Raw genomic sequence first — 20,170 nt, 5'->3', positions numbered from 1 at the left:
ATCTTTACTGAACGAGTTTGAATCGGAAGAATGATCCGCTCCGAGACGTTCTCAAGTCACAGCTTCGAAAAGTTGCCATCATCTTCGGAACGAACTTTTAGTGAATCGGAGTTTTACACCAGAAAAATCTTTATCAGTGTCATAGAACGATGAAAACTCCACTCAAAGTGAGTCGTCTTTCCAAAAAATGCTTATTCAGTAACCCGTATTTCCACACTTGTCTGGAACCTGGTGTATCAGCCACACAAGGTGGACAAATCCTGTCGGCTTCCAGGTGCTTGTGGCCGCTTACCTTTGCTACCAACCTCTAAATCTCAGCTAGATTAATCCTTCAACTAGGTCAGTTATACTCGGGTACAGTGCACTCTACCCCGGGCAGGAGTCTACCTATACCCGGGCACTTGGCATCCCTCACCATGAACGTGGCATCGGTGCCTACAGTCTGTGAGTCAGGTAACTTGGAGTCAGATAACTGGTTCATTTGCAAGCAGAGCATTCGTTAGAGCAGCATAATATTTAAGATGGTAAATAAACAATGACATAAAATAAATGCATAACTGCACTACTCGTGAGTTAGGAAAGCTACATTTATTGACAATGAATGATTACTTAATTTTTTGCCCAGTTAAAAATGTCGAATAGGGTGGTTACTATGGCTGATGAAGACAAATATACACAAGTCATGGAATGAGCCTTTATCAGAGCAGCATTTCACTCAGAGAGCTTCATCAGTACTAAGTGAAAGACTGAACCAATGAAGGCGTGTTTCATAACGTGTGGTTTTGTGTTCACTTAGGACAAGAGTCGTTTTATCATTTCTCGCTCTGAACCTCACGTCCTACGACCTGGAGGTCGTGTCATGGAGGTGCGTGTGAGGTGGGTTTGAAACGGAGGTGGGCGTGGGTGGTGGCGCAGGTGGGGGTGACCAGGCTGGCGGGGGCGGACTCGCTGCCCGAGAGGCTGCTGAGGATGACGGACCGAAGGTGGCAAGGCCGGGCATCTCAGAGGGTACACTCAATCCCGAGGTGAGAATCGCTCACCTATCTCATAAACACCAACAAAACCGGCTACATTTAACATATCCCAGATTATTATAAAAGAATAATTCTTTTTTGAAATTTTGAGTCAGGCACGGAGACTGGTGCAGCCCGACCCGCCACCTCAAAGAGCAACACAAAACATGACTTACCTGGCGGAGTTTCTCACAGTCGTCCTCCCGCTGGCGCAGTGTGTCCCTCACACGATCCAGTTCATTCTGTGTCTCCACTAGACGCGCCCTCATTTGTTCCAACTCTACTGACCCTTCCTCATCTATATTTTTATCACCTATAACAACATGCAACAGCGCCATCAATGAAGTATCGAATGGTAGGCGCTAGCCAGCACACTCAGTATGGCCAGACTTCACATTACTACTTTTTTGGAAGGACACCAGGCCGGAAATTTTCACCCTTCTGACCCAAGGTGAAAGGAGGTTACAATAACAAAGAAAGGTTGGTAGAAAAGCATTGAAAATAAGACTGGAAGAACATTTACCTTTTCTATAATACAAACCAGTAATAGGTTGAACATCAATTTGATACACAGAGTCCAGTCACACCCAAGGTCCGTCTGGGGTAAGTTAGAAATGCTAAATATATTAAGAGGTGCCCCTAGTAAGTCATTTATTACAGGGGTGGCGAGTGATCCGTCCAACTGGCCTCCCAACACTCATGCTTATGCCTCACAACTCTCAAATACATCCATATTAATACAGCTACATTACCTAATTATTACATTAATAATCAATTATTTCTGAGGTTACTTACCGAGAGTAATTTCAATTAAGTTAGCAGTTAGCGAAGAAAACTTGTACTATACTAAATGTCTGTCTTGGCTGAGAATGAACCCGGTTAAAAGACTATCTTATATACTCTAAGAATCAGATTTGCAAGACATAGACATGCGGCTGGGTGACAGAGGGACACAGCAGAGACCAGAAGGTGACCATGACGGTGGCTCAGAGGGTGTGGAAATTTGTGACACAAGCCTTGGAAACGGTGAGAGATTTTTGCTGAGTGCTGCAGTGTATCTCAGAGGAAGTTAAGTATTTACAAGTCACTCTGCACGGGAGACAGATCATGACCGAGTCCAGAGAAGAAAATAACTGAGTCTACCATGAAGAGGTATATTAATTATTATTATTATTATTATTATTATTATTATTATTATTATTATTATTATTATTGGATGGGGACATCCTGACTCCATCCTGCGGCACTATACAAGGACTCTAGGCACTGTACAAAGACTCTAGGCACTATACAATGACTCTAGGCACTATACAGTGACTCTAGGCATTGTACAGTGACTCTAGACACCATACAGTGATTCTAGGCACTGCACAGTGACTCTAGGCACTATACAGTGACACTAGGCACTATACAATGACTCTAGGCACTATATAATAACTCTAGACACGATACAATGACTCTAGGCACTATACAATGACTCTAGGCACTATACAATGACTCTAGGCACTACACAATGACTCTAGGCACTTCACAATGACTCTAGGCACTATACAATGACTCTAGGCACTATACAATGACTCTAGGCACTATACAATGACTCTAGGCACTATACAATGACTCTAGGCACTATACAATGACTCTAGGCACTTCACAATGACTCTAGGCACTATACAATGACTCTAGGCACTATACAATGACTCTAGGCACTATACAATGACTCTAGGCACTATACAATGACTCTAGGCACTTCACAATGACTCTAGGCACTATACAATGACTCTAGGCACTATACAATGACTCTAGGCACTATACAATGACTCTAGGCACTATACAATGACTCTAGGCACTTCACAATGACTCTAGGCACTATACAATGACTCTAGGCACTATACAATGACTCTAGGCACTATATAATAACTCTAGACACGATACAATGACTCTAGGCACTATACAATGACTCTAGGCACTATACAATGACTCTAGGCACTACACAATGACTCTAGGCACTTCACAATGACTCTAGGCACTATACAATGACTCTAGGCACTATACAATAACTCTAGGCACTATACAATGACTCTAGGCACTATACAATGACTCTAGGCACTATACAATGACTCTAGGCACTTCACAATGACTCTAGGCACTATACAATGACTCTAGGCACTATACAATGACTCTAGGCACTATACAATGACTCTAGGCACTATACAATGACTCTAGGCACTTCACAATGACTCTAGGCACTATACAATGACTCTAGGCACAGGTGTTGTACATGAGTCTTATTCATCAATATTGATACCCAGGTGTTGTACATGAGTCTTATTCATCAATATTGATACCCAGGTGTTGTACATGAGTCTTATTCATCAATATTGATACCCAGGTGTTGTACATGAGTCTTATTCATCAATATTGATACCCAGGTGTTGTACATGAGTCTTATTCATCAATATTGATACCCAGGTGTTGTACATGAGTCTTATTCATCAATATTGATACCCAGGTGTTGTACATGAGTCTTATTCATCAATATTGATACCCAGGTGTTGTACATGAGTCTTATTCATCAATATTGATACCCAGGTGTTGTACATGAGTCTTATTCATCAATATTGATACCCAGGTGTTGTACATGAGTCTTATTCATCAATATTGATACCCAGGTGTTGTACATGAGTCTTATTCATCAATATTGATACCCAGGTGTTGTACATGAGTCTTATTCATCAATATTGATACCCAGGTGTTGTACATGAGTCTTATTCATCAATATTGATACCCAGGTGTTGTACATGAGTCTTATTCATCAATATTGATACCCAGGTGTTGTACATGAGTCTTATTCATCAATATTGATACCCAGGTGTTGTACATGAGTCTTATTCATCAATATTGATACCCAGGTGTTGTACATGAGTCTTATTCATCAATATTGATACCCAGGTGTTGTACATGAGTCTTATTCATCAATATTGATACCCAGGTGTTGTACATGAGTCTTATTCATCAATATTGATACCCAGGTGTTGTACATGAGTCTTATTCATCAATATTGATACCCAGGTGTTGTACATGAGTCTTATTCATCAATATTGATACCCAGGTGTTGTACTTGAGTCTTATTCATCAATATTGATACCTAGGTGTTGTACATGATTCTTATTCATCAATATTGATACCCAGGTGTGTTACATAAGTCTTATTCAAAAATGTTGATACGTTGATACCCAGGTGTTGTACATGAGCCTTATTCATCAATATTGATACCCAGGTGTTGTACATGAGTCTTATTCATCAATATTGATACCCAGGTGTTGTACATGAGTCTTATTCATCAATATTGATACCCAGGTGTTGTACATGAGTCTTATTCATCAATATTGATACCCAGGTGTTGTACATGAGTCTTATTCATCAATATTGATTCCCAGGTGTTGTACATGAGTATTATTCATCAATATTGATACCCAGGTGTTGTACATGAGTCTTATTCATCAATATTGATACCCAGGTGTTGTACATGAGTCTTATTCATCAATATTGATACCCAGGTGTTGTACATGAGTCTTATTCATCAATATTGATACCCAGGTGTTGTACATGAGTCTTATTCATCAATATTGATACCCAGGTGTTGTACATGAGTCTTATTCATCAATATTGATACCCAAGTGTTGTACATGAGTCTTATTCATCAATATTGATACCCAGGTGTTGTACATGAGTCTTATTCATCAATATTGATACCCAGGTGTTGTACATGAGTCTTATTCATCAATATTGATACCCAGGTGTTGTACATGAGTCTTATTCATCAATATTGATACCCAGGTGTTGTACATGAGTCTTATTCATCAATAAAGATACCCAGGTGTTGTACACTACCTTCACTACTGGCTTGCTACCTTCACTACTGGCTTGCTACCTTCACTACTGGCTTGCTACCTTCACTACTGGCTTGCTACCTTCACAACTGGCGTGCTGCCTTCACTACTGGCTTGCTACCTTCACTACTGGCTTGCTACCTTCACTACTGGCTTGCTGCCTTCACTACTGGCTTGCTACCTTCACTACTGGCTTGCTACCTTCACTACTGGCTTGCTACCTTCACTACTGGCTTGCTACCTTTACTACTGGCTTGCTACCTTCACTACTGGCTTGCTGCCTTCACTACTGGCTTGCTGCCTTCACTACTGGCTTGCTGCCTTCACTACTGGCTTGCTACCTTCACTACTGGCTTGCTACCTTCACTACTGGCTTGCTACCTTCACTACTGGCTTGCTACCTTCACTACTGGCTTGCTACCTTAACTACTGGCTTGCTGCCTTCACTACTGGCTTGCTATCTTCACTACTGGCTTGCTGCCTTCACTACTGGCTTGCTACCTTCACTACTGGCTTGCTGCCTTCACTACTGGCTTGCTGCCTTCACTACTGGCTTGCTACCTTCACTACTGGCTTGCTACCTTCACTACTGGCTTGCTACCTTCACTACTGGCTTGCTACCTTCACTACTGGCTTGCTACCTTCACTACTGGCTTGCTACCTTCACTACTGGCTTGCTGCCTTCACTACTGGCTTGCTACCTTCACTACTGGCTTGCTACCTTCACTACTGGCTTGCTACCTTCACTACTGGCTTGCTACCTTCACTACTGGCTTGCTGCCTTCACTACTGGCTTGCTGCCTTCACTACTGGCTTGCTACCTTCACTACTGGCTTGCTACCTTCACTACTGGCTTGCTGCCTTCACTACTGGCTTGCTGCCTTCACTACTGGCTTGCTACCTTCACTACTGGCTTGCTGCCTTCACTACTGGCTTGCTACCTTCACTACTGGCTTGCTGCCTTCACTACTGGCTTGCTGCCTTCACTACTGGCGTGCTACCTTCACTACTGGTTTGCTACCTTCACTACTGGCTTGCTACCTTCACTACTGGCTTGCTGCCTTCACTACTGGCTTGCTACCTTCACTACTGGCTTGCTGCCTTCACTACTGGCTTTCTGCCTTCACTACTGGCTTGCTGCCTTCACTACTGGCTTGCTACCTTCACTACTGGCTTGCTGCCTTCACTACTGGCTTGCTGCCTTCACTACTGGCTTGAGGCCTTCACTACTGGCTTGCTGCCTTCACTACTGGCTTGCTACCGTCGCCACTGGCTTGCTACTTTCACTACTGGCTTGCTGCCTTCACTACTGGCTTGCTGCCTTCACTACTGGCTTGCTGCCTTCACTACTGGCTTGCTGCCTTCACTACTGGCTTGCTACCTTCACTACTGGCTTGCTGCCTTCACTACTGGCTTGCTGCCTTCACTACTGGCTTGCTGCCTTCACTACTGGCTTGCTGCCTTCACTACTGGCTTGCTGCCTTCACTACTGGCTTGAGGCCTTCACTACTGGCTTGCTGCCTTCACTAATGGCTTGCTGCCTTCACTACTGGCTTGCTGCCTTCACTACTGGCGTGCTGCCTTCACTACTGGCTTGCTGCCTTCACTACTAGCTTGCTGCCTTCACTACTGGCTTGCTGCCTTCACTACTGGCTTGCTACCTTCACTACTGGCTTGCTGCCTTCACTACTGGCTTGCTACCTTCACTACTGGCTTGCTGCCTTCACTACTGGCTTGAGGCCTTCACTATTGGCTTGCTGCCTTCACTACTGGCTTGCTGCCTTCACTACTGGCTTGCTGCCTTCACTACTGGCGTGCTGCCTTCACTACTGGCTTGGTGCCTTCACTACTGGCGTACTGCCTTCACTACTGGCTTGCTGCCTTCACTACTGGCTTGCTACCTTCACTACTGGCTTGCTGCCTTCACTACTGGCTTGCTACCTTCACTACTGGCTTGCTGCCTTCACTACTGGCTTGCTACCTTCACTACTGGCTTGCTATCTTCACTACTGGCTTGCTGCCTTCACTACTGGCTTGCTACCTTCACTATTGGCTTGCTGCCTTCACTACTGGCTTGCTACCTTCACTATTGGCTTGCTACCTTCACTACTGGCTTGCTACCTTCACTACTGGCTTGCTGCCTTCACTACTGGCTTGCTGCCTTCACTACTGGCGTGCTACCTTCACTACTGGCTTGCTATCTTCACTACTGGCTTGCTACCTTCACTACTGGCTTGCTACCTTCACTACTGGCTTGCTACCTTCACTACTGGCTTGCTACCTTCACTACTGGCGTGCTGCCTTCACTACTGGCTTGCTACCTTCACTACTGGCTTGCTGCCTTCACTACTGGCTTGCTGCCTTCACTACTGGCTTTCTACCTTCACTATTGGCTTGCTGCCTTCACTACTGGCTTGCTGCCTTCACTACTGGCTTGCTACCTTCACTACTGGCTTGCTACCTTAACTACTGGCTTGCTACCTTCACTACTGGCTTGCTACCTTCACTACTGGCTTGCTACCTTCACTACTGGCTTGCTGCCTTCACTACTGGCTTGCTGCCTTCACTACTGGCTTGCTGCCTTCACTACTGGCTTGCTACCTTCACTACTGGCTTGCTGCCTTCACTACTGGCTTGCTGCCTTCACTACTGGCTTTCTACCTTCACTATTGGCTTGCTGCCTTCACTACTGGCTTGCTGCCTTCACTACTGGCTTGCTGCCTTCACTACTGGCTTGCTACCTTCACTACTGGCTTGCTGCCTTCACTACTGGCTTGCTGCCTTCACTACTGGCTTTCTACCTTCACTATTGGCTTGCTGCCTTCACTACTGGCTTGCTGCCTTCACTACTGGCTTGCTACCTTCACTACTGGCTTGCTACCTTAACTACTGGCTTGCTACCTTCACTACTGGCTTGCTACCTTCACTATTGGCTTGCTACCTTCACTACTGGCTTGCTGCCTTCACTACTGGCTTGCTGCCTTCACTACTGGCTTGCTGCCTTCACTACTGGCTTGCTACCTTCGCTACTGGTTTGCTGCCTTCACTACTGGCTTGCTACCTTCACTACTGGCTTGCTGCCTTCACTACTGGCTTGCTGCCTTCACTACTGGCTTGCTACCTTCACTACTGGCTTGCTACCTTCACTACTGGCTTGCTACCTTCACTACTGGCTTGCTGCCTTCACTACTGGCTTGCTGCCTTCACTACTGGCTTGCTACCTTCACTACTGGCTTGCTACCTTCACTACTGGCTTGCTACCTTCACTACTGGCTTGCTACCTTCACTACTGGCTTGCTGCCTTCACTACTGGCTTGCTACCTTCACTACTGGCTTGCTACCTTCACTACTGGCGTGCTACCTTCACTACTGGCTTGCTGCCTTCACTACTGGCTTGCTACCTTCACTACCGGCTTGCTACCTTCACTACTGGCTTGCTACCTTCACTACTGGCTTGCTGCCTTCACTACTGGCTTGCTACCTTCACTACTGGCTTGCTACCTTCACTACTGGCTTGCTACCTTCACTACTGGCTTGCTACCTTCACTACTGGCGTGCTGCCTTCACTACTTGCTTGCTGCCTTCACTACTGGCTTGCTGCCTTCACTACTGGCTTGCTACCTTCACTACTGGCTTGCTACCTTCACTACTGGCTTGCTACCTTAACTACTGGCTTGCTACCTTCACTACTGGCTTGCTACCTTCACTACTGGCTTGCTGCCTTCACTACTGGCTTGCTGCCTTCACTACTGGCTTGCTGCCTTCACTACTGGCTTGCTACCTTCACTACTGGCTTGCTGCCTTCACTACTGGCTTGCTACCTTCACTACTGGCTTGCTGCCTTCACTACTGGCTTGCTGCCTTCACTACTGGCTTGCTACATTCACTACTGGCTTGCAACCTTCACTACTGGCTTGCTACCTTCACTACTGGCTTGCTGCCTTCACTGCTGGCTTGCTGCCTTCACTACTGGCTTGCTACCTTCACTACTGGCTTGCTTCCTTCACTACTGGCTTGCTACCTTCACTACTGGCTTGCTACCTTCACTACTGGCTTGCTGCCTTCACTACTGGCTTGCTACCTTCACTACTGGCTTGCTACCTTCACTACTGGCGTGCTACCTTCACTACTGGTTTGCTGCCTTCACTACTGGCTTGCTACCTTCACTACTGGCTTGCTACCTTCACTACTGGCTTGCTACCTTCACTACTGGCTTGCTGCCTTCACTACTGGCTTGCTACCTTCACTACTGGCTTGCTACCTTCACTACTGGCTTGCTACCTTCACTACTGGCTTCCTACCTTCACTACTGGCTTGCTACCTTCACTACTGGCTTGCTACCTTCACTACTGGCTTGCTACATTCACTACTGGCTTGCTACCTTCACTCCTGGCGTGCTGCTTTCACTACTGGCGTGCTACCTTCACTACTGGCTTGCTGCCTTCACTACTGGCGTGCTACCTTCACTATTGGCTTGCTACCTTCACTACTGGCTTGCTACCTTCACTACTGGCTTGCTACCTTCACTACTGGCTTGCTACCTTCACTACTGGCTTGCTACCTTCACTACTGGCTTGCTACCTTCACTACTGGCTTGCTACCTTCACTACTGGCTTGCTACCTTCACTACTGGCTTGCTGCCTTCACTACTCGCTTGCTACCTTTACTACTGGCTTGCTACCTCCCCTTTAATGTTTACAGACGTTCCTTTGGACATTGTCAATAGTCCTCAACTCTGATAGACAGTTGTAATGGTAACTTCAGACGTCCAATAGATTTCGGTCCCAGTGTGGTTATCTATCGTCCACAGTGGAAATCTATTACACGATAGACACCACTTGAGGCGATAGAACCACCACTGGAAATATTTAAAGGAGTAATATTGACTTTGTACCGACACCCTCTGACCACACTGACAACCACACTGAGGATGATAATGATGGTAATAATGATGATAATAATAGTAATGATGATGATAATGATGGTAATGATGATAATAATGTTAATGATGATAATGATCACGATAATTACATATCAACAGTGTGTTATTTGCATAATATATATTATGGTAGTCCATTTATAGACAGGCTCCCTGGCCAAGCCTAAATTCACATGACCCTTATTTGAGTCATGTGCCTAGGCTCCAGGCCTCTCCCTTACTTTTGTTTAGGCCTAGGAGATAGGCAGATGGATAGGCTTGGCTCCGCCATGATTACCAATACAAGATTTCGTTCGGATTTTTACCCCCAGAGGGTTAGCCACCCAGGATAAGCCAAGAAAGTCAGTGTGTCTTGTTTCCCAGGATGCGACCCACACCAGTCGATTAACACCCAGGTACCTACTTGCTGCTAGGTGAACAGGACAACAGGTGTAAGTAAACACATTGAAATGTTTCCACCCCACCGGGAGTCGAACCTGGGCCCTCCGCGTGTGAAGTGCAAACTTTGCCAGCCAGGCCACGCCTCAATAACAGTACTACAGTTGTTTTCTTGCTACCATGACTTCTTATATCGAACCATAATAAATGGTGGCAGCGGTGGGATGTAAGAATTAACAGTAGCAAACTTCAGTAACACACATCCTCCCCGACTTACGTCTGATGATAATGGCTTTATAAATGGTCCAACTTGGACTGAAACATTCTTGTAAGATCCTTTCTGCTATGTGTGGGTTATCTGTGTATTGTTCCAGTCACGGCATTGTGCCCTTTTTATTATCTACGTTCCATTCCAACCAACGTGTGTGTCCTTATTATCTACATTCCATTCCGACCAACGTGTGTGTCCTTTTTATTATCTACGTTCCATTCCGACCAACGTGTGTGTCCTTTTTATTATCTACGTTCCATTCCGACCAACGTGTGTGTCCTTTTTATTATCTACATTCCATTCTGACCAACGTGTGTGTCCTTTTTATTATCTATGTTCCATTCTGACCAATGTGTGTGTCCTTTTTATTATCTACGTTCCATTCCGACCAACATGTGTGTCCTTTTTATTATCTATGTTCCATTCCGACCAACGTGTGTGTCCTTTTTATTATCTATGTTCCATTCTGACCAATGTGTGTGTCCTTTTTATTATCTATGTTCCATTCCGACCAATGTGTGTGTCCTTTTTATTATCTATGTTCCATTCCGACCAATGTGTGTGTCCTTTTTATTATCTACGTTCCATTCCGACCAACGTGTGTGTCCGTTTTATTATCTACGTTCCATTCCGACCAACATGTGTGTCCGTTTTATTATCTACGTTCCATTCCGACCAACCAGTCAGATCTTGAAATAGATGAATGTGGGAATTATGTCAGTATGACATTTATATCTGTACATTCTCTTACCCTAACACATTTCTGTCATGATTTTCATATTTTTTTTTCATCAGCTTGCTTTATTATTATCTTAAGTTACATTACCCACACTGAACTTTCTTGCGTCATTCACTTCATAAATAACAATGCCGTTTGGAATGCAGTCTTCACCAGCGATTTCCAACCTTTTGATACCTGAGGACTGGTATAAATGGGAGAAATATTATGCGGATCGTGTGATTATTGGTTTTTAAATCATCCAGATATTGTATAGTAAGCAAAAATACTGATAATATTTAATAATAGAATGTCTTGAGCTTTTGAGACAAAAAATAAAATTTTTGCCGACTGGCAGAAAATTTCTGTCGGCACTGGTCCACGGACCGACTGGGAGAAAATTCTGTCGGCACTGGTCTGCGGACCAACTGGGAGAAAATTCTGTCGGCACTGGTCTGCGGACCAACTGGGAGAAAATTCTGTCGGCACTGGTCTGCGGACCAACTGGGAGAAAATTCTGTCGGCACTGGTCTGCGGACCAACTGGGAGAAAATTCTGTTGGCACTGGTCTCCGGACCAACTGGGAGAAAATTCTGTCGGCACTGGTCTGCGGACCAACTGGGAGAAAATTCTGTCAGTACTGGTCCACAGACCGACTGGCAGAAAATTTCTGTCCACGCTGGTCCGCGGACCAGCGGTCGAAAACTATTGGTGTAGGTTACTATCATACATATGAAGCCTCAAGGTATGGCCAAGGGTAATTTCTCTGTTTACATACAATGTTTATTTTTCTAATTAATAATGTATTCCTTTTATCGTGCGTGTGGATGGGCGCTGCATAATTCGGAAGCCAGAGAGGATGTGTCCTACAGGTGTTGGCAACCATGCCACCGCTGCCATCATGTGTTATGGTGGCAGCGGTGGCATGCTATTGGATTAGTATTCATGGCGAAGCCCAGCCTGTTCGTCTGTCTGTCCCCTAGGTGTAAGAGTCAGGGAGAGGCCTGGAGCCTAGGTGTAAGAGTCAGGGAGAGGCCTGTCCCCAAGGTGTAAGAGTCAGGGAGAGGCCTGGAGCCTAGGTGTAAGAGTCAGGGAGAGGCCTGGAGCCTAGGTGTAAGAGTCAGGGAGAGGCCTGTCCCCAAGGTGTAAGAGTCAGGGAGAGGCCTGTCCCCTAGCTGTAAGAGTCAGGGAGAGGCCTGTCCCCAAGGTGTAAGAGTCAGGGAGAGGCCTGGAGCCTAGGTGTAAGAGTCAGGGAGAGGCCTGGAGCCTAGGTGTAAGAGTCAGGGAGAGGCCTGGAGCCTAGGTGTAAGAGTCAGGGAGAGGCCTGTCCCCAAGGTGTAAGAGTCAGGGAGAGGCCTGGAGCCTAGGTGTAAGAGTCAGGGAGAGGCCTGTCCCCTAGGTGTAAGAGTCAGGGAGAGGCCTGTCCCCAAGGTGTAAGAGTCAGGGAGAGGCCTGTCCCCAAGGTGTAAGAGTCAGGGAGAGGCCTGTCCCCTAGAGTCAGGGAGAGGCCTGGAGCCTCCCTGGAGCCTAGGTGTAAGAGTCAGGGAGAGGCCTGGAGCCTAGGTGTAAGAGTCAGGGAGAGGCCTGGAGCCTAGGTGTAAGAGTCAGGGAGAGGCCTGGAGCCTAGGTGTAAGAGTCAGGGAGAGGCCTGTCCCCAAGGTGTAAGAGTCAGGGAGAGGCCTGTCCCCAAGGTGTAAGAGTCAGGGAGAGGCCTGTCCCCTAAGGTGTAAGAGTCAGGGAGAGGCCTGTCCCCAAGGTGTAAGAGTCAGGGAGAGGCCTGTCCCCAAGGTGTAAGAGTCAGGGAGAGGCCTGTCCCCAAGGTGTAAGAGTCAGGGAGAGGCCTGTCCCCAAGGTGTAAGAGTCAGGGAGAGGCCTGTCCCCAAGGTGTAAGAGTCAGGGAGAGGCCTGTCCCCAAGGTGTAAGAGTCAGGGAGAGGCCTGTCCCCAAGGTGTAAGAGTCAGGGAGAGGCCTGTCCCCAAGGTGTAAGAGTCAGGGAGAGGCCTGTCCCCAAGGTGTAAGAGTCAGGGAGAGGCCTGTCCCCAAGGTGTAAGAGTCAGGGAGAGGCCTGTCCCCAAGGTGTAAGAGTCCCTAAGGTGTAAGAGTCAGGGAGAGGCCTGTCCCCAAGGTGTAAGAGTCAGGGAGAGGCCTGTCCCCAAGGTGTAAGAGTCAGGGAGAGGCCTGTCCCCAAGGTGTAAGAGTCAGGGAGAGGCCTGTCCCCTAGGTGTAAGGTGTAAGAGTCAGGGAGAGGCCTGTCCCCAAGGTGTAAGAGTCAGGGAGAGGCCTGTCCCCAAGAGTCAGGGAGAGGCCTGTCCCCTAAGAGTCAGGGAGAGGCCTGTCCCCAAGGTGTAAGAGTCAGGGAGAGGCCTGTCCCCAAGGTGTAAGAGTCAGGGAGAGGCCTGTCCCCAAGGTGTAAGAGTCAGGGAGAGGCCTGTCCCCAAGGTGTAAGAGTCAGGGAGAGGCCTGTCCCCAAGATGTAAGAGTCAGGGAGAGGCCTGTCCCCAAGAGTGTAAGAGTCAGGGAGAGGCCTGTCCCCTAAGGTGTAAGAGTCAGGGAGAGGCCTGTCCCCAAGGTGTAAGAGTCAGGGAGAGGCCTGTCCCCTAAGGTGTAAGAGTCAGGGAGAGGCCTGTCCCCAAGGTGTAAGAGTCAGGGAGAGGCCTGTCCCCTAGGTGTAAGAGTCAGGGAGAGGCCTGTCCCCAAGGTGTAAGAGTCAGGGAGAGGCCTGTCCCCAAGGTGTAAGAGTCAGGGAGAGGCCTGTCCCCAAGGTGTAAGAGTCAGGGAGAGGCCTGTCCCCAAGGTGTAAGAGTCAGGGAGAGGCCTGTCCCCTAGGGGTAAGAGGCAGGGAGAGGCCTGTCCCCTAGAGTCAGGGAGAGGCCTGTCCCCTAGGTGTAAGAGTCAGGGAGAGGCCTGTCCCCTAGGTGTAAGAGTGGGAGAGGCCTAAGAGTCAGGGAGAGGCCTGTCCCCTAGGTGTAAGAGTCAGGGAGAGGCCTGTCCCCTAGGTGTAAGAGTCAGGGAGAGGCCTGTCCCCAAGGTGTAAGAGTCAGGGAGAGGCCTGTCCCCAGGTGTAAGAGTCAGGGAGAGGCCTGTCCCCTAGGTGTAAGAGTCAGGGAGAGGCCTGTCCCCTAGGTGTAAGAGTCAGGGAGAGGCCTGTCCCCAAGGTGTAAGAGTCAGGGAGAGGCCTGTCCCCTAGGTGTAAGAGTCAGGGAGAGGCCTGTCCCCAAGGTGTAAGAGTCAGGGAGAGGCCTGTCCCCTAGGTGTAAGAGTCAGGGAGAGGCCTGTCCCCTAGGTGTAAGAGTCAGGGAGAGGCCTGTCCCCTAGGTGTAAGAGTTAGGAAGAGGCCTGTCCCCTAGGTGTAAGAGTCAGGGAGAGGCCTGTCCCCTAGGTGTAAGAGTCAGGGAGAGGCCTGTCACCTAGGTGTAAGAGTCAGGGAGAGGCCTGTCCCCTAGGTGTAAGAGTCAGGGAGAGGCCTGTCCCCTAGGTGTAAGAGTCAGGGAGAGGTCTGTCCCCTAGGTGTAAGAGTCAGGGAGAGGCCTGTCCCCAAGGTGTAAGAGTCAGGAAGAGGCCTGTCCCCTAGGTGTAAGAGTCAGGGAAAGGCCTGTCCCCTAGGTGTAAGAGTCAGGAAGAGGCCTGTCCCCTAGATGTAAGAGTCAGGGAGATGCCTGTCCCCTAGGTGTAAGAGTCAGGGAGAGGCCTGTCCCCTAGGTGTAAGAGTCAGGGAGAGGCCTGTCCCCAAGGTGTAAGAGTCAGGGAGAGGCCTGTCCCCTAGGTGTAAGAGTCAGAGAGAGGCCTGTCCCCAAGGTGTAAGAGTCAGGGAGAGGCCTGTCCCCAAGGTGTAAGAGTCAGGGAGAGGCCTGTCCCCTAGGTGTAAGAGTCAGGGAGATGCCTGTCCCCTAGGTGTAAGAGTCAGGGAGAGGCCTGTCCCCTAGGTGTAAGAGTCAGGGAGAGGCCTGTCCCCAAGGTGTAAGAGTCAGGGAGAGGCCTGTCCCCAAGGTGTAAGAGTCAGGGAGAGGCCTGTCCCCAAGGTGTAAGAGTCAGGGAGAGGCCTGTCCCCTAGGTGTAAGAGTCAGGGAGAGGCCTGTCCTCAAGGTGCAAGAGTCAGGGAGAGGCCTGTCCCCAAGTGTAAGAGTCAGGGAGAGGCCTGTCCCCAAAGTGTAAGAGTCAGGGAGAGGCCTGTCCCCAAGGTGTAAGAGTCAGGGAGAGGCCTGTCCCCAAGGTGTAAGAGTCAGGGAGAGGCCTGTCCCCTAGGTGTAAGAGTCAGGGAGAGGCCTGTCCCTTAGGTGTAAGAGTCAGGGAGAGGCCTGTCCCCAAGGTGTAAGAGTCAGGGAGAGGCCTGTCCCCTAGGTGTAAGAGTCAGGGAGAGGCCTGTCCCCAAGGTGTAAGAGTCAGGGAGAGGCCTGTCCCCAAGGTGTAAGAGTCAGGGAGAGGCCTGTCCCCTAGGTGTAAGAGTCAGGGAGAGGCCTGTCCCCAAGGTGTAAGAGTCAGGGAGAGGCCTGTCCCCTAGGTGTAAGAGTGAGGGAGAGGCCTGTCCCCAAGGTGTAAGAGTCAGGGAGAGGCCTGTCCCCAAGGTGTAAGAGTCAGGGAGAGGCCTGTCCCCTAGGTGTAAGAGTCAGGGAGAGGCCTGTCCCCTAGGTGTAAGAGTCAGGGAGAGGCCTGTCCCCAAGGTGTAAGAGTCAGGGAGAGGCCTGTCCCCTAGGTGTAAGAGTCAGGTAGAGGCCTGTCCCCTAGGTGTAAGAGTCAGGGAGAGGCCTGTCCCCAAGGTGTAAGAGTCAGGGAGAGGCCTGTCCCCAAGGTGTAAAAGTCAGGGAGATGCCTGTCCCCTAGGTGTAAGAGTCAGGGAGAGGCCTGTCCCCTAGGAGTAAGAGTCAGGGAGAGGCCTGTCCCCAAGGTGTAAGAGTCAGGGAGAGGCCTGTCCTTAAGGTGTAAGAGTCAGGGAGAGGCCTGTCCCCAAAGTGTAAGAGTCAGGGAGAGGCCTGTCCCCAAGGTGTAAGAGTCAGGGAGAGGTGTGTCCCCTAGGTGTAAGAATCAGGGAAAGGCCTGTCCCCTAGGCGTAAGAGTCAGGAAGAGGCCTGTCCCCTAGGTGTAAGAGTCAGGGAGAGGCCTGTCCCCTAGGTGTAAGAGTCAGGGAGAGGCCTGTCCCCAAGGTGTAAGAGTCAGGGAGAGGCCTGTCCCCTAGGTGTAAGAGTCAGGGAGAGGCCTGTCCCCAAGGTGTAAGAGTCAGGGAGAGGCCTGTCCCCAAGGTGTAAGAGTCAGGGAGAGGCCTGTCCCCAAGGTGTAAGAGTCAGGGAGAGGCCTGTCCCCAAGGTGTAAGAGTCAGGGAGAGGCCTGTCCCCTAGGTGTAAGAGTCAGGGAGAGGCCTGTCCCCTAGGTGTAAGAGTCAGGGAGAGGCCTGTCCCCAAGGTGTAAGAGTCAGGGAGAGGCCTGTCACCTAGGTGTAAGAGTCAGGGAGAGGCCTGTCACCTAGGTGTAAGAGTCAGGGAGAGGCCTGTCACCTAGGTGTAAGAGTCAGGGAGAGGCCTGTCCCCTAGGTGTAAGAGTCAGGGAGAGGCCTGTCCCCTAGGTGTAAGAGTCAGGGAGAGGCCTGTCCTCAAGGTGCAAGAGTCAGGGAGAGGCCTGTCCCCAAGTGTAAGAGTCAGGGAGAGGCCTGTCCCCAAGGTGTAAGAGTCAGGGAGAGGCCTGTCCCCTAGGTGTAAGAGTCAGGGAGAGGCCTGTCCCCAAGGTGTAAGAGTCAGGGAGAGGCCTGTCCCCAAGGTGTAAGAGTCAGGGAGAGGCCTGTCCCCAAGGTGTAAGAGTCAGGGATAGGCCTGTCCCCAAGGTGTAAGAGTCAGGGAGAGGCCTGTCCCCTAGGTGTAAGAGTCAGGGAGAGGCCTGTCCCCTAGGTGTAAGAGTCAGGGAGAGGCCTGTCCCCAAGGTGTAAGAGTCAGGGAGAGGCCTGTCACCTAGGTGTAAGAGTCAGGGAGAGGCCTGTCACCTAGGTGTAAGAGTCAGGGAGAGGCCTGTCACCTAGGTGTAAGAGTCAGGGAGAGGCCTGTCCCCTAGGTGTAAGAGTCAGGGAGAGGCCTGTCCCCTAGGTGTAAGAGTCAGGGAGAGGCCTGTCACCTAGGTGTAAGAGTCAGGGAGAGGCCTGTCACCTAGGTGTAAGAGTCAGGGAGAGGCCTGGCCCCTAGGTGTAAGAGTCAGGGAGAGGCCTGTCCCCTAGGTGTAAGAGTCAGGGAGAGGCCTGTCACCTAGGTGTAAGAGTCAGGGAGAGGCCTGTCACCTAGGTGTAAGAGTCAGGGAGAGGCCTGGCCCCTAGGTGTAAGAGTCAGGGAGAGGCCTGTCCCCTAGGTGTAAGAGTCAGGGAGAGGCCTGTCACCTAGGTGTAAGAGTCAGGGAGAGGCCTGTCACCTAGGTGTAAGAGTCAGGGAGAGGCCTGTCACCTAGGTGTAAGAGTCAGGGAGAGGCCTGTCACCTAGGTGTAAGAGTCAGGGAGAGGCCTGTCACCTAGGTGTAAGAGTCAGGGAGAGGCCTGTCCCCTAGGTGTAAGAGTCAGGGAGAGGCCTGTCCTCAAGGTGTAAGAGTCAGGGAGAGGCCTGTCCCCTAGGTGTAAGAGTCAGGGAGAGGCCTGTCCCCTAGGTGTAAGAGTCAGGGAGAGGCCTGTCCCCAAGGTGTGAGAGTCAGGGAGAGGCCTGTCCCCAAGGTGTAAGAGTCAGGGAGAGGCCTGTCCCCAAGGTGTAAGAGTCAGGGAGAGGCCTGTCCCCTAGGTGTAAGAGTCAGGGAGAGGCCTGTCCCCTAGGTGTAAGAGTCAGGGAGAGGCCTGTCCCCTAGGTGTAAGAGTCAGGGAGAGGCCTGTCCCCTAGGTGTAAGAGTCAGGGAGAGGCCTGTCCCCTAGGTGTAAGAGTCAGGGAGAGGCCTGTCCCCAAGGTGTAAGAGTCAGGGAGAGGCCTGTCCCCTAGGTGTAAGAGTCAGGGAGAGGCCTGTCCCCAAGGTGTAAGAGTCAGGGAGAGGCCTGTCCCCAAGGTGTAAGAGTCAGGGAGAGGCCTGTCCCCAAGGTGTAAGAGTCAGGGAGAGGCCTGTCACCTAGGTGTAAGAGTCAGGGAGAGGCCTGTCACCTAGGTGCAAGGTCCAAACAAAGGTCACGTGACTTAAGGCTTGGCCAGGGAACCTGTGTATAAATGGACTACCAGGATAAATACTACACAGGTAAGATACCTTTGACAGATAATGGTAAACATGATAATGATGAAGATAGTGAAAATGATGATAATGATGAAGATAATGATGATAATGATGTTTGAGTATGAACAATATAGCAGCACCTGTTTGTGAAACACAGCTTGCATCTGTTGCATCATAGCGCGTTCCTCCTCCTTCCCTGCAACATTGTTCCAAAGTTGATTATTATCTGTTTCTCTCTTATATAATGTTAGAGGTAGGCCTAGCTGTGACCCAGCCTAACACTATTATATGGAGGTCTAGGTAGGATATACAATGTTAGAGGTAGGCCTAGCTGTGACCCAGCCTAACACTATTATGTGGAGGTCTAGGTAGGATATGCAATGTTAGAGGAAGGCCTAGCTGTGACCCAGCCTAACACTATTATATGGAGGTCTAGGTAGGATATACAATGTTAGAGGTAGGCCTAGCTGTGACCCAGCCTAACACTATTATATGGAGGTCTAGGTAGGATATGCAATGTTAGAGGAAGGCCTAGCTGTGACCCAGCCTAACACTATTATATGGAGGTCTAGGTAGGATATACAATGTTAGAGGTAGGCCTAGCTGTGACCCAGCCTAACACTATTATATGGAGGTCTAGGTAGGATATACAATGTTAGAGGTAGGCCTAGCTGTGACCCAGCCTAACACTATTATATGGAGGTCTAGGTAGGATATGCAATGTTAGAGGAAGGCCTAGCTGTGACCCAGCCTAACACTATTATATGGAGGTCTAGGTAGGATATACAATGTTAGAGGTAGGCTTAGCTGTGACCCAGCCTAACACTATTATATGGAGGTCTAGGTAGGATATACAATGTTAGAGGTAGGCCTAGCTGTGACCCAGCCTAACACTATTATATGGAGGTCTAGGTAGGATATACAATGTTAGAGGTAGGCCTAGCTGTGACCCAGCCTAACACTATTATATGGAGGTCTAGGTAGGATATGCAATGTTAGAGGAAGGCCTAGCTGTGACCCAGCCTAACACTATTATATGGAGGTCTAGGTAGGATATACAATGTTAGAGGTAGGCCTAGCTGTGACCCAGCCTAACACTATTATATGGAGGTCTAGGTAGGATATACAATGTTAGAGGTAGGCCTAGCTGTGACCCAGCCTAACACTATTATATGGAGGTCTAGGTAGGATATACAATGTTAGAGGTAGGCCTAGCTGTGACCCAGCCTAACACTATTATATGGAGGTCTAGGTAGGATATGCAATGTTAGAGGAAGGCCTAGCTGTGACCCAGCCTAACACTATTATATGGAGGTCTAGGTAGGATATACAATGTTAGAGGTAGGCCTAGCTGTGACCCAGCCTAACACTATTATATGGAGGTCTAGGTAGGATATACAATGTTAGAGGTAGGCCTAGCTGTGACCCAGCCTAACACTATTATATGGAGGTCTAGGTAGGATATACAATGTTAGAGGTAGGCCTAGCTGTGACCCAGCCTAACACTATTATATGGAGGTCTAGGTAGGATATGCAATGTTAGAGGAAGGCCTAGCTGTGACCCAGCCTAACACTATTATATGGAGGTCTAGGTAGGATATACAATGTTAGAGGTAGGCCTAGCTGTGACCCAGCCTAACACTATTATATGGAGGTCTAGGTAGGATATACAATGTTAGAGGTAGGCCTAGCTGTGACCCAGCCTAACACTATTATATGGAGGTCTAGGTAGGATATACAATGTTAGAGGTAGGCCTAGCTGTGACCCAGCCTAACACTATTATATGGAGGTCTAGGTAGGATATACAA

The 20,170-nt window shown here is 49.1% G+C and overlaps 1 protein-coding gene across 3 annotated transcripts in view; it reads right to left on the bottom strand.

Annotated features, from left to right (window-relative positions):
* Positions 1-6: 6 nt before the first annotated feature.
* Positions 7-20,170, bottom strand: part of LOC138851241 (outer dense fiber protein 2-like) — a 182,455-nt gene continuing 162,291 nt past the window's right edge. The window contains exon 6 of one of the 3 annotated variants that reach the window (XM_070080142.1): positions 7-1,326. In XM_070080142.1, coding sequence (XP_069936243.1) covers positions 1,046-1,326 — 281 coding nt within the window. In that variant the 3' untranslated portion in view covers positions 7-1,045. Of the gene's footprint in view, positions 1,327-18,288; positions 18,558-20,170 lie in introns of those variants that run through there. The other 2 variants (XM_070080143.1, XM_070080144.1) reach the window with 2 other exon arrangements.

The sequence above is a fragment of the Cherax quadricarinatus genome, unplaced genomic scaffold (assembly GCF_038502225.1).
Source record: "Cherax quadricarinatus isolate ZL_2023a unplaced genomic scaffold, ASM3850222v1 Contig171, whole genome shotgun sequence".
Taxonomy (NCBI): domain Eukaryota; kingdom Metazoa; phylum Arthropoda; class Malacostraca; order Decapoda; family Parastacidae; genus Cherax; species Cherax quadricarinatus.
This window is presented reverse-complemented; position numbering and strand designations above follow the sequence as displayed.